The sequence below is a fragment of the Akebia trifoliata genome, chromosome 11 (assembly GCF_017979445.1).
Source record: "Akebia trifoliata isolate Shusen 1 chromosome 11, ASM1797944v1, whole genome shotgun sequence".
Lineage (NCBI taxonomy): Eukaryota > Viridiplantae > Streptophyta > Magnoliopsida > Ranunculales > Lardizabalaceae > Akebia > Akebia trifoliata.
Window position 1 is genome coordinate 11,286,712 of NC_141385.1, and position 15,027 is coordinate 11,301,738.

General features: G+C 39.5%; 1 protein-coding gene across 1 annotated transcript in view; it reads left to right on the forward strand.

Moving 5' to 3' along the window:
* GMI1 (gamma-irradiation and mitomycin c induced 1) overlaps positions 1-15,027 on the forward strand; it is a 78,205-nt gene that overhangs the window by 57,858 nt on the left and 5,320 nt on the right. The window contains exon 28 of the mRNA XM_086458621.1: positions 1,023-1,089. Coding sequence (XP_086314747.1) covers positions 1,023-1,089 — 67 coding nt within the window. The remainder of the gene's footprint in view (positions 1-1,022; positions 1,090-15,027) is intronic.

The following is a 15,027-nucleotide window of genomic DNA, read 5'->3' on the forward strand; positions in this document are numbered from 1 at the left end:
ACCTCAACAAGATTTTCTTCCTCTCGGAGAATAAGGAAAGATTCCAATTTGGAAACAGAGTCAAGATTGAAGGAGTCGCCCAAGCGATCTTGAAAAGGCAGAGAAACTTAGACCAAAGGGAAATTGCGAACTTACAATGGATTAGGATGTGGTCAGCCGATTCCGCTGTAGAATTACAAAGAAAACAATAGTTTGGAGTTATAAAGCCCCGAAATATCTGAAGGTCCAAAGTAGGGAGTCTATGAAGGGCAGCTAGCCAGCAGAAGAAACAAACTTTTGAAGGAAAATTTATCCCACAGATGAGAGCAGAAGGGAAGTTAAAAGCCATGCCTGGAGATGCTTCCAGTACTGAGGCGAAAGAACTAACAGAAAAAGACACCTAATTACCATCCTAGCTTTATAGGACCTACAAGATCCTAGTTGACCTACATAGAAGGTTCAGCTAACACATGTAACCCACTATGGGGCAGTATGAACAGGGAATAAAACGTGGTATTTTTTTTTTTTTTCGACTGCAAAAAAAAAAAAATGTGGACTGGTCGACTTGGCCAAAAGACTTTATGTGTGCTGGAATTTTGGGTCTGTTGTAGAGGATATTGGGCCTCCCTGATGTGCCAAACATGCTTGCTTCAGCAGCCCAAGTCTCCCTTCTGTCTTTTCTTTAAGGCGGAGCTCAAGGGAGATTAAACGCTTACCAATTGATACCCTGTCCATTCATCAGTTCCCCCCTTTCATTTATTAATGATATAGTTGTCCTCTAGTGTACACGATGCCCCAAAGAGCACGGATAGTATTTTTGTTTATTTATTTCTACCAATTAGTTCTAAAACCTTCTTAAGCTATTATTTTACTTTCTTCTGGCTGTATTTTTATTTTTTATGTTGGGTAAAGAAACATTTAAAAATTTAGAGCAATATTCTTCTTGTAATTTACTCTCTATTCATTCCATTTTGGGATCTTTATTTAATATAGTGACTTATGAAGTGATTATGACTGAAATAGTAGCATTTTTTTCAATGTAGGTGGATGATAAAGGAGGCATCAATCTTAGTGGCCTCTTGAAAGTCATAGGGGGTTATGGACAAAGTGGTATGTACTCTCATCCAATACTTTCTGATATAGGCTTCTTGTTCCCATATTCTTAAATCCCTGAAAAATATTAGTTGTCATAGTGAGATTTTATCTAGGTTTGAGATTTTAAACCTTGATGATACTTATAATGAATATATAACTCCTTTAAATTTGCATCTGAGGCACCTAGCATCATTCTTTTTTACCTAATTATTACTTAATTGTTAGGTTTAAAATAGAGAATTAACCTGACCACAAATCTATTCTCTCTTATTACAACAAGGTTCCAATTAAACATGTAATTTTCAAAGAACACCTGCTTAAAGACAACAAACTTCTTTCACTTAACGAAAAAAGAGACCAAAAGTGTTGATAATTACCGACTGATATGGTTAATATTTCTTTGTTATATGCTGGGTCGTTTGGGTTTTAGCTCTAGATGGATTGATTGGGTTATGAAATGTGTTTCTTCTCCATTATTTTTTATTCTTATCAATGAATCACTTGTAGGGTTCTTCAAAAGTTCAAAAGGCCTTAAACAAGGAGATTCGTTGTCTACATTCCTATTTATTGTTGCGGAAAAGGCCTTCAGTAGGATGATTTCGAGAGTAATGATGTCCGGTGCTTTGTCTAGTTTATTGATCGGGGGGGGGGGGGGGGTCTTGGTATCACACCTTTAGTTTGCCAAAGATACTTTTATTTTCTTGGATGCCTCATTAGATCAAGTTCGCTTCCTGGATGGTCTTTTGGTGTGCTTTGAGGCGGTTTTTGGGTTGGTCGTTAATCTTAGGAAGTTTAAGATGTTTGTAGTGTAGAAAGTGATCTAGGGTTTAGAGAAGATAAAGAGAGAAAGAAGGGAAGAAGAAATTCCAGAGAAAAGTTGTGTTTATTCTTTCTTCATTCCTATTTATATAAGTTACATGATAAATAGGAAAGGACGAAAAAGGATATGATATAAACATAAATAAAAAAGAACTATATTTGATAAGACTTCCCTCTCAAGTTGGTGCAAAAATATCACACTTGCCCAGCTTGCTTATAAGATTACCAAAACTGGCAAGACCCAAGGCTTTAGTGAGGACTTCAACTAATTGCTGTGATGTAGGAATAGAGATTGTGCCGATGTCACCAGAAGTAACTTTCTCCTTGATGAAATGTTAGTCGACCTCAGTGTGCTTGGTGTGAACATGTTTAACTGGACTATGAGCTATATTAATGGGAATCTTATCATCACAGTATAATTGAAAAAGGTGTAGGAGGTGAACAACCTACTCACGAAGTTGTAGTCGTAACCAAAGGAACTCATATATGCCAAAATTCATGGCTCTAAACTAATATTCGACACTTGAGAGAGCAACTACAGATTGTTTCTTATTACGCCAAGTTATCAAATTACCACGCACCATAGTGCAATACCCAAAAGTTGAACGACGGTCAATGATAGAACCCGCCCAATCCATATCTGTCCATGCTTCCACACACATATGGCCATGTGAACAAAATAGTAAATCTTTCCCCAAACATCCTTTCAGATTTTCAGATGCATAAGGCAACATCAAGATGTGTCATATGAGGGGCATGCATGAATTGGCCTACAACGCTTACAACATAGGTAATGTCTGGTCATATAAGAGATTAGTTTACCAACCAAAACGTTGATAACGACTGATATCTTCAAGAGCTTCACCATCACTTTCACTCAATTGGTGATTTGACTCCATTGGACTATCAACTGGTTTATCTCCAAGTTTGCCAACCTTCTGGAGTAGATCTAACACAATTGAAGATTAGAGAGAAAAAGTTATTAGATTGATTAGCCCTAATTAGGCTATATAAGTATTACATAAGAGAAAGAAGTGAAAAGACTAAAATAACCCTACAGACTTATTTAACACTCCCCCTCAAGTTGGTGCGTGGATATCAACAATGCCCAACTTGGACAAGACATCTTCAAAGGAGGTTTTACTAACACCTTTAGTAAGAACATCAGCAAGTTGTTGAGAGGTAGGGACAAAGGGAGTACAAATCTGTCCAGAAACTATTTTTTCTCTAATGAAATGACGATCAACTTCTATGTGCTTCGTTCTGTCATGCTGAACCGGATTTGCAGCTATGTTAATAGCTGATTTATTATCGCAATATAGTAAGAAGGGACCGGCACGGGAAGACATAAATCAGCTAGTAAGATTTTGAGCCACAACAACTCACATATTCCAAGTGCCATGGCTCTGTATTCTGACTCAGCACTTGATCGAGAAACCACATCCTGCTTCTTACTACGCCAAATTACCAAGTTACCACCAACTTTAGTACAATACCCAGAAGTAGACCGTCTATCAGTCACTGAACCAGCATAATCTGCATCTGTCCATGCCTCAATGCGAAGATGACCATGATTGTTGAATAAAATACCTCGACCAGGACATCCCTTAAGGTATCTAAGAATACGATAAACAGCAGTAAGATGAGATGTTCGAGGCGAGTGCATAAACTGACTTACAACACTAACAACATAGGCAATGTCGGGGCGAGTCATAGACAAGTAGATCAATTTTCCCACAAGACGCTGATATTGGCCAATATCGGACACACACTCCCCCTCAGAATCAGCCAACCTGTGATTCTGCTCAATAGGAGTATCAGCTGGACGAGATCCAAGCTGACCAGAGGCACTGAGTAAGTCAAGAACATACTTACGCTGAGAAATAAATATACCAGACCGGGACCGGGCAACCTCAATACCCAGAAAATAGCGAAGATGTCCAAGGTCCTTAATCTCAAATTGACGTCCTAAGTAAGTTTTGACCTCGGTAAGGCCATCGGCATCATCTCCAGTACGAACAATATCCACATACACAATCAGAGCAACAGTTTTGCCTCGGGAGTGACGCAAGAACAAGGTATGATCAGCAGAACTCTGATGAAAACCAAACTGATGCATGGCCTTAGTGAAGCGCTTAGACCAAGCACGAGGAGACTGCTTCAGACCATAAAGAGACCGGCGAAGACGACAAACATGTGCAGGAGAAGCAGAAGAAAGAAACCCAGGAGGTTGGACCATATAAACTTCTTCTTGAAGATCACCATTGAGAAAAGCATTCTTGACATCTAACTGAAAAAGAGGCCATCCTCGGATAGCAGCAACAGAAAGGAGAACGCGAATGGTGGTCATCTTGGCAACCGGAGCAAAAGTTTCCTGATAATCAATCCCATAAGTCTGAGCATAACCTTTGGCCACCAGACGGGCCTTATAACGAGCAATGGAACCATCCGGATTATGCTTAAGCGTGAATACCCAACGACAACCCACAGCTTTCCTTCCAGACGGAAGAGGCACAATTTCCCAAGTTTGAGTCTTTTCAAGAGCAGTCAACTCATCAATCATAGCTGCACGCCACTTAGGATGAGCAATAGCATCTGCAATAGTAGTAGGAAGAGAAACAACGGAAACAGAAGCAAGAAAATTCCGATAGGAGGGTGATAGTGCAGAGTCAGATATATTATTTGAAATGGGATAAGTACAAGTGCGCTTACCCTTACGAGTGGCAATAGGACGATCATCACAGGGAACAGACAGAGGCGGAGCTGGAGGCGAGGAGGCGAGCTGGTCGGACATAGAAGTGATGGTAGTATCACGTGGACGTCGAGTGTAAACCTGCAATGGAGGAGAGGACGAATTGACGGGGGGTGGAGAGGGAGGAATAGGCAGGGGAAGGGGTAATAAAGAAGGAAAATGATCATCAGGTGAATCTAGAGGAAACCACTCAAATTGAATGCCAACGGGCCCATTATAGTAAGAAGTATGCTCAAAAAAAGAAACATCACGAGAAATGAAACGTCGTCGAGAAGGAGGATGGTAACAACGGTCCTTTCTGGGTAGAGGAATAACCCAAAAAGATACATTTGACGGCCTTAGGGTCAAGTTTAGAACGATTTTGGTCAAGAATTTGAACAAAACAGACACCCAAAAACACGCGGAGGAAGTGGAAACACGGGACGATTTGGAGAGAGCTTAGAGAGGGGTGTGACAAACTGAGGAACACTGGAGGGGGTCCGATTAATAAGGTAAACAGCAGTAAGAACTGCATCAGCCCAATAGGATTGGGGCACGTTCATGCCAATCGAAATGGCACGGGCTAACTCTAGAATATGGCGATTTTTTCTTTCTGATCGGCCGTTCTGCTGAGGGGTCTTAACATTGGACATTTGATGCTCAATGCCAGACTCGAAACAAAGTTTCAAGACTTCACTATAAGTGTACTCAGTACCATGATCAGAACGGAAGGTCTTGATGGTACGACCAAATTGGGTTTGAACCATAGCAAGAAATTGCTTAAAGATCCCATAAACCTTACTCTTGTGTTTCATAAGATAAACCCAAGTGGTACGACTGTGATCATCAATGAACAAGACAAAATAGCGAAAGAGTGGATATGACGGGGGAAGGACCCCACACATCAGAATGAATTAAGTCAAACATAGCAGGTGTAGTAGGATTCATACTAATAGGATAAGAAGAACGCACATGTTTAGCTAATTGACAAGTTTCACAAGAAAAATCAAGCACATTGTTATTATTAAATAAATTAGGGAACATGTGTTTCAAATATCCAAAAGAAATATGGCCGAAGCGTAAATGCCAACGCATTACAAGAGCCTTATTAGATTGACTACTAATACTACTAAGCTGAAGAGCAGAATGGGTGCTAGGGGAATCGGGAACATCCAGGAGATACAATCCATTCACTTCACGTCCAGTGCCAATCGTCTTCTTCGACTCCAGATCCTGAAAGACACAATGAGAAGAATAAAAGGTTACACTGCAGTTCAAATTTTTGGTAAGACTACTAACGGATACCAGGTTAGTAGTAAGTTGAGGAACATGTAGTGTGTTAGTTAAGGATAAAGAAGATGTAACAGGTAAAAGACCTTGACCAGCTATGGAAGACAAAGAACCATCAGCTAGGTGAACCTTGCGATGATCAGAGCAAACACTATAGGTTTGAAATAGGGAGGACATACCGGTCATGTTATCTGAGGCACCAGAATCAATGATCCATGGTGAGGAAGTGGTGGAAACACTGTGTGCAGATGCAAAGGTACCTGAGTGAGCAAAGGTAGAAACCGGTTGAGATGAAGTCTCTATCTGATTGAAGAATTTTCTGAACTTGTCAAGCTCGGCTTGGGATAGAGATACCGAGTCTGATGAGGATGTAGTAACTGAAAGAGGTGTTGAATCAGTAGTCGACTGAGAAACTATATGAGCTGAAGATCGTTGAGACTGTTTACGTTGCTGATTAGGATGACCATGAAGTGCATAACATCGAGCCTTCACATGACCTAACTTTCCACAATGATTACACTTATGTCGTTGACGGGTAGGCATAGACCCACTGGGGGGTTGTGTAGAAGATAAGCGAGTAAACATAGCAGAATGATCCCCTGAAGAATGAGGTAGGACAGCTGCACGACGACTCTCATCCGCTAAGACATGAATAAGCAGTCTGTAGCGACGGAAAATGATCCATACCCAATAAATGAACTCGCGCATACTCAAATTCGTCCCGGAGACCCGCTAGAAACTGAAAAACCCGATTCTTATCCAGAATTGACGAATATAATGTCTCATCAAGGGGGTCCTTCCAAGCATAGGATGAGGAATAGAAAGTCAGCTCTTCCCACCGAGCACGTAGTTGTGAGATATAAGTGGTAACTGAAGAGTCTCCTTGGGAAAGACGATAAATCTCACGCTCCAAATTGAAGATTCTGACATTATTCTGACGTTATGAGTAAATACTCTTTGCGGAATCCCATATCTGTTTTGCTGTAGAGGAAAACATAAAACCAGTCGCAATGTGTGGTTGCATAGAAGTAACCAACCAAGAACGGACCATAGAATCATTAGCAAACCAATGGGAGTAAGAACTGTCAGTCTGTGCAGGTTGTTTGTCTGTCCCAGTGAGGTAGTCGATTTTCCCTTTTCCACCAATGAACATTTCAACTGATCTTGCCCAAAGGAGATAATTAGGACCATCTAATTTTACGGTAGTGATCTGAATACCTGGAAAATCGGTTGAGTTAGAGGGAAGACCACCCGATCCATTACTATTACCAGTGATTGAGGAAGAAGACGTCTCGGAAGCCATCAAAGATTAGATGTGCTTTAGTTTGAAAAAGAAACTGATCGCAGCACCCTAAAGGTGGCAATACACGATCGTAAGAGGCGTGGAAGATGATTAAACACTGTTGTATGTGACCCAAACAACCATCAAATCAATGGTAGGACACCAAGGAGTGGTTCTGCCGTTGTCGTAGGCCTCAACTAGGGGTCCAGGTGCTGTTATGTGCCCCAGAACTTCCCAAACAGCAACCTGCTGTTGATGTACCCCACTAACGATGGCCTGACAGCCACAAAAAACTAGCAACTGTCGTTGCTGCAGCCTCTTAAACAGCACCTGCTGTTGCCGCAGCTCAATAACCAGCCAACTGCTGTTGCCGCAGCCCACTAGACATGCACCTGCTGTTGCCGCAGCCTACTAAACAGCCAACTGCTGTTGCTGCAACCCAAGAAACAGCATCTGGGGTGATCGCAGCCTCCCGAGAATAAATCTGCAATGATCGCAGCCTCCAAAATAAGGTCTGCTGTGATCGTAAACCACAAACTGCACCTCTGCAGTGATTGTAGGTGTTTGCAGCCTCCAACACAGGGTCTGCTGTGATCGTGAGACCCAACTGCACCTCTGCAGTTGCTGTGGAAGTCAAACAGCACTGCTGCTGCTGTCGTGGAAGTCAAACAACACTTCTACTATTGTCGTGGAAATCAAACAGCACTGCTGCTGCTGTCGTGGAAGCCAAACATCACTTCTGCTGCTGTCGTGAATGACAAACAGCACCTCTGCTGTTATCGTTGATGACAAACCAACACTATACTATCATGCTGCTGTTATTGTTAACTCCAAACAACAACCTTGCTGATAGAACAGCCTGATCACAGGCTTCAAACAGATCTAGAACCCCTATCGCATGATGCGATTAGGTGTAGAGTGGAGGAGAACCACCGTAGGGGTGATGGGGATTGAACACGAGAAGTGTGGAGGTGATTTAAGAAGATTTAAGAAGGAGGAAGATGATGAAGGTGTAGCAGACGAAGCAGTAGTTGAGATCGAGAGAGCCTTGCTCTGATACCAAATTGAAGATTAGAGAGAAAAAGTTATTAGATTGATTAGCCCTAATTAGGCTATATAAGTATTACATAAGAGAAAGAAGTGAAAAGACTAAACTAACCCTACAGACTTATTTAACAAACACATACTTACGTTGTGAGATAAAAATGCCCATCTTGGATCGAGCTACCTCAATACATAAAAAATATTTCAGAAGTCGAAGGTGTTTTACTTCAAAGAGATTTCTAAAAAGATGCTTCAAAGTTTGGATCTCAGTAGGGTAATTTCTTGTAGTGATAATATCGTCAAGATATAGAATAACTGTAGTCTGAGGTCTATTATTTTTGACTAATAATGTGTAATCAGCCTAACCTTGTTTCAAACCCACATCTTGCATAACAAAGTGGAACTGCTCAAATCACGCTTACAGGAATTGTTTGAGACCATGTAAGGACTTCTTTAGACGACACTTTCCCACCATCATTAGAAAAATGAACTACTAGAGGAGTATCCATGTATACTTCTTGCAAATCAACATGTAAGAAAGTATTCTTCACATCTAGTTGGTGAAGCTCACAAGAGAAGTTTGTCGCCAAAGCGAGAAGGACACGGACATAATTCATTTTGGTTACCGAGGCAAAGGTTTCTTGATGGTCTATGCCATAAACCTCGGCATAGTCCTAGGCAAACACCTAGCCTTGTATCTATCAATCAATTCATTTGACTTGTACTTCGCTGTGAACTTCACCAACAAATTTCATCCCCAGTGATAATGACACCAACTCCCAGGTATCATTCTTTGCTAAAGCTCCTAGTTCTTCATCCATAGTCTATTTCCACTTGGGATTGGAGAGAGCTTCTTTCACATTGGATGAGATGGAAACAAAGATATAGTAGTTACAAAGGAGCAATAAGATGGAGACACATCATGGTAGGAAACAAATTGAGAAATAAGATGCGATCTACAAGTATGTTTTCCTTTCCAATGAGCAATGGGAACATTGGAATCTGAAGAAATTGGATGTGAAGTAGTCATGAGAACACCTACTTTTACTTCACTGTGAACACCCACTTGCAACCAACAAATTTCTTCCCCAGTGGTAATGAGACCAGCTCTCAGGTATCATTCTTTACTAAAACTCTCAGTTCCTCATCCATAGCTTATTTCCAGTTGGGATTGGAGAGAGCTTCTTTCACACTGGATGAGATGGAAACAAATGACATAGTAGCTACGAAGGAGTGATAGGATGGACACATCATGGTAGGAAACAAATTGAGACATAGAATGCGAGGTACAAGTATGTTTACCTTTCCGATGAGCAATGGAACATTAGAATCTGAAGAAATTAGATGTGAAGTAGTCATGAGAACATGATTTGGTTCCTCAACGGTGTGACATGGTGGATCAACAAAGACTTGTTTTTCTTTTATGGTGTAAGTGCATCCAAAAAGATTAGGCACTGACTTGGTTTGTTGCACAACTTCAATAGTTTATTCTGGAATACTTGACGAAGGTAGTGAAATTGAGAAAGATAGACTCTAGAAGAGACTCATGATTAGTGGATGGAAGGAACCACTCCCCCTGAAGTGATTGCCGATCATGGCTAGGAAAGTGTTACTGATCTTCGAAGAATGTGATGTTCATTGTGACAAATCGATGAAGGGTAAGTGGATGATAACATTTATAACCCTTTTGAAAATTAGAATAACCAAAAAACACACACTTCAATGCCTTTGGATTAAGTTTAGTGCGAGCAAGACTGGAGATATGAGCAAAATAGACACACCCAAAGACTCTTGGAACCACATAAAATAAAGGACGATTAGGAAAGAAGAACAACATAAGCGGTTGGAAGTTCAAGACACTAGAGGGAGTACAATTGATAATGTAACATGCTGTAAGAATTGCTTCAGACCAAAAATACTTATGAATGATCATACCAATCAACAAAGCTCTTCCTAATTTCAACAAATGATGATTTTTCCTCTCAATGGTACCATTCTATTGGATTGTGGTAACACTTGAAGTTTGTTATTTTATCATTTGCGTAGTACAAAACTGTTTCAAGCCCTCATAGGAATACTCTCTTTCTTTATTTGAGTGAAGGATTTTGATCTTTACTCCAAATTGAGTTAGAACCATCACATAAAAATCTTGGAATGTGGAATAGACATCATCTTTTGTTTTCATAAAGTACACATGTACATCTGCTATAGTCATCCACAAAGGTAACAAAATAACGGAAATCCAACAAAGATGTAATATGGGATGGACCCCAAACATCAGAATGCACAAGAGAAATAAAGATGAACTTTTATTTAAGCTTGTTGGATAAGAAGAATGACAGTGATTTGACAATTGATAAACTTCACATTGTAACTCTGACAATGACATAAACTGAAGCAAAGAAGGAAACGGATGTTGTAAATACTGAAAAGAAACACGACTCAATTGAATATGCCACTGCATTATTCAGGATTTATTGACTACCATATACTACTTTGAGAAGCATGAGCATGTCAAATGTGCTGAGATACTGGGATGTTGAGAAGGTACAAGCCATTTATTTCACGACCATTGCCATTCACCCTCTTTGTTGCTAAATCTTGAAAGACACAATGATAGGGAAAAATGTAACACTACAATTAAATTTTTTTGTAACACTACTAATAGACACAAGATTAGTAGTGAGATTAGGAACATGTAAAACATTAGATAAAGGAAAACTATGAGGAACCTTGATGGTTCTTTTACAAGCTATGAAAGATAAGGAACCATAAGCTAGATGAACTTTGTTCTTGCTTGAACATGGGCTATATAATTGAAAGAAAGAAGACATACTTGTCATGTTATCTAAAGCTCCTGAATCAAGAATCCAAGAGTTTGATTGAGATGAGGAAGCATGATGAGTAGTGACAGTGGTTCTTATGTGTGTGAAGGAAGATGTTGCAGTGGAACAATCCATTAGAGTCTTCAAACAAATAATATCCTCCTGGGAGAATGATGCATGTTTCATGAGAGTCGGTATCTCAGAACTTGGGGAATCATCTAGTATGTCAGCATTGGAAGCATGATGAGTTAAGGAAGATTGGCCCTTAGGTTGAAATGAATCAAGACGACCTATCAAGTCCCTACACTTTACTCGAATATGCCTAAATTTTCTGTAGTGGTCACACTTTGGCCTCTCTCTGCTACTTGGTACCCGGGTGGATTTTTCAAACTTCTTCACTCTTGAAGTTTGTTTTTCTCCTTGTCTACTAACTTCCATGATAGATCTTTCACTCATAGAAATATCCAGTTGTCCCATGGCCAAGCGTCGACTCACCTCACTTTGAACATAAGAGTACACAGTATTCCTGAACTCTAACCATCTCAAATTCGGGAGTCAAACCAGCGAGAAACTGAAATGTACGACGTGTCTCAATATGTTTGTTGAACTGGGCATTCTTTAGAGCTTTCCCAAATGAAGGGTAAATAGTGATCGAGCTCTTCCCACATGTTGTATAATTCAGAAAAGTAGCCTGACAATGTTTTCTCTCTTGCTTGAGATGCAATATATGTTGTTCTAATTGATAGATTGTAGCACTATTTTGAGTCTGAGAATAAGTTTGGGTCATAGATTCCCAAATTTGTTGTGCTATCTTCAAGAAAAGATATCCTCTACTAATATGAGGTTGCATTGAATGCAACAACCAAGAGATAACCAAGGCGTTCTCAGCATCCCATTGTTCGTACTTAAGATCTAAGATATTAGGCTGTGTCTTTCATAGTCAAATAACCCGTTTTCTGTCTTCTATGGATGACTAGTTTCGCAGACTAAGCCCACTACAGGTAGTTTGTGCCATCGAGTTTGACTATGGTGATCTGAAGGTTTGGATTTTCTTCTCTAACTTGCAAGGATCCAAACCCACTATTGGTAGACTATCTTGAAGTTACTTTTGACATGATTTCGGAGAAGTAAACTACTCATAGAAAATCCATATCACATGAGAGATTACTCAGATACACTAATGAACCACTTACAACATAAGATTAGAATCTATCTCTGTATTCCCGATGAAAAGAAAAAATCCGACTCACCTTGTAGGCTATTATAACCATGACATAGGCTGTAATAGCCAATCAAGTGTGAAGAATGACTCGATGGAGATCCACAAAACCCTAATAGGTTGGATGAAGAACTCGGAAGAGGTTTTGAAGGGAAGAGACGGACCTAGGATGGTCTGTGGGAGGTGGCGATTACCCTAGGTGACCAGAGGCAGCCTTAGGAGGTGGCTAAAGTGTTGCGGCAGCCCCTAGATGGTGGCTGCTGATGTGCGACAACTCTAGATGGCTGTTGCTTATCTGTGGCAGACCCTAGATGGTTGTTGGTGATGGAAACAGCCCCTAGATGGTGGCTGTGTGGCTGGCGACAGCCTTAGGAAGGTGGACGACAGTCCTTGGGCTGCAGAAAGGTGGAGGTCAAACCCCTGTAGCTCTCCTTGAGTGATCACAAAACTTCTCTACTTGTTTCAAAACTCTCTTTGATCTTCTCAGTCGTCACCAAAGCTTTGATACCATGTAGAAGTGATTTAAGGTTTAGAGAAGATAAAGAGAGAAAGAAGAGAAGAAGAAATTCCAGATAGAAGTTGTGTTTATTCTTTCTTCATTCCTATTTATAGTTTTATGGGGACGAAAAAGGACATGACATAAGCATAAATAAAAAAGAACTATGGTGCTGTTTGTTAAACTGAAAAAAATAAGTGCTGAATAGCATTAAGCGCTGAAACTTATAAGCGCTAAATTTAAGTGCTGAAAAAGTTGTTTGTTTAAATGCTGAATCATGTTTGTTACACATTGCTGAAACTGATAAATTGTCTTTGTTACCCTTACAATCATATTATACATTGTTTACATGTTTCAAATGCTTATTTATTATCAAACACAATAAAATATATTATTTCTTATAAAATTAAAATACAATTTATTTTTAAATAATAAATAATACTCAAATAATATTCAATTTATAAATAATAATTTCTATTTATAAAAACCCACAAATTTCAAATTAAAAATAATAATGTCATACAAGCCACCAAAATTTGAAATCAACTTTAAAAGAACTTAATTTTGGATGAATAATTTTCGATGGAAATGAAGGATGTGTAATTATAAAAGCACCCTATGAATTAATAAGGACAACCCACATTATAGCCATTTTTTGTTTTGTTTTATATGGGTTAAAATTTTTGGAATGAGCAAATTTTTAGTGAGGATGGTCTATATGGTCTAGAGATCATCCTCACCAAAAATCCGTCTATTTTGAAACTTCTAACTCGTTAAAAATAGTTTTTTTTTTTTTTAAAGGGACAATTTACGGTTCTTGAATTTGTTTTGATAGGGTTAGAAGTTTCAAGATGTGCTGATTTTTTGTGAAGATGATCTCTTCATTGTAGAGATCATCCTCACCAAACATCAATTCATTCCAAAAATTTTAACCCATATAAGACAAAATAATTTAGTTATGGTGTGGGTTTATTAATTTGTGAGGTGTTTATATACTTACCATGGGATATAAGAGGTAATATCCTTTTAAGAATAAGGGCATACTTGTCCATGTTCAAAAAAACAAAGGGCATACTTGTCCATGTTGAAAAAAGCGAAGTGCTTACCGCTTCAGCACTTATTTTCAGCATCAAAATAATGCTGAATTTTTTTCACTTATTTTCAGCAATAAGCACGAGTAAACAAACGCGCTATTTTGACAAAAGTGCTGAATTTAATTTTTTTCAGCAATAAGCACTGAAATATAGCGCAAACAAACACCACCTATATCTGATAACATGCAGTTGGTGAGGTGTCGAAAGTGGAGTATTTGTGGCTTTTATGGGTTGCAATTCGGGCCCCTTATAATAACAAGGCTCTATGAGATCCGGTGATCGAGTGAGTGGAGAAAAGATTGAACTCTTGAGGTGGAGTTCTTATAAAAAAAAAGGGAAAACCACGTTGTTAAAGAGCACGCTTTCTAGCATTTTAGTGTACTTAATCCTTGCCCTCATTCCCAAAAAGTTTGGAATCCAAGTTAGACAAACTCTTCAAAGAATTTGTATGGCATGGCAAGGATGGGTTGAGGAAGTTTTATCTTGTCAAGTGGAATAGAATGTTCACAAACAAAAAGCTTGGTGGTTTAAATTTCCGTAGATTGAAGCATATGAATAGTGCCTTGCTTGGCAAATGGTTATGAAGATTTGGGGCTGATTGAGACAACCCATGGAAGCGAATTATTGAAGTAAAGTTTGGTGGGAAAAGTGTGGATGGTAAAGCAGGCCTTCAAATGGGCCTTTTGATTGAAGAGTTTGGAAAGGTATCCTCAAGATGCGGCATGATTTTTGTAGCCAAATTGCTTTCGGGGTGATGGTGTTTGCTTTTGGGAGGATCGATGGTTTGGGTCGTCCTCTAGCGGAGCAGTTCCCATCTTTGTCTATGCTGTCCCAAAAGAAATTTCAACATATGTCTTCTTTTTTAGCCTGTCAGGGGCTGATATTTCCTGGGACTTTGGGTTCAGATGATCCTTCAGTGATTAGGGGATTGATATAATCTGTTCTGGTTAATGTCATTTCCCAGGTGGTTTTAGATCGTGAGGCGAGTGGTGGCTAGGAACCTAGATTTCCATAGGTATCATCAAGGAATTGAATATGTGAAATCATTGGCCTCCTTCACTGACCTCAAAACCAGACGACTGGGGATTGGATAAACTCTGACATTATCCTGCAAAAAACCTTAAGAACATCAAACAAAAATTGAGATAAAGGA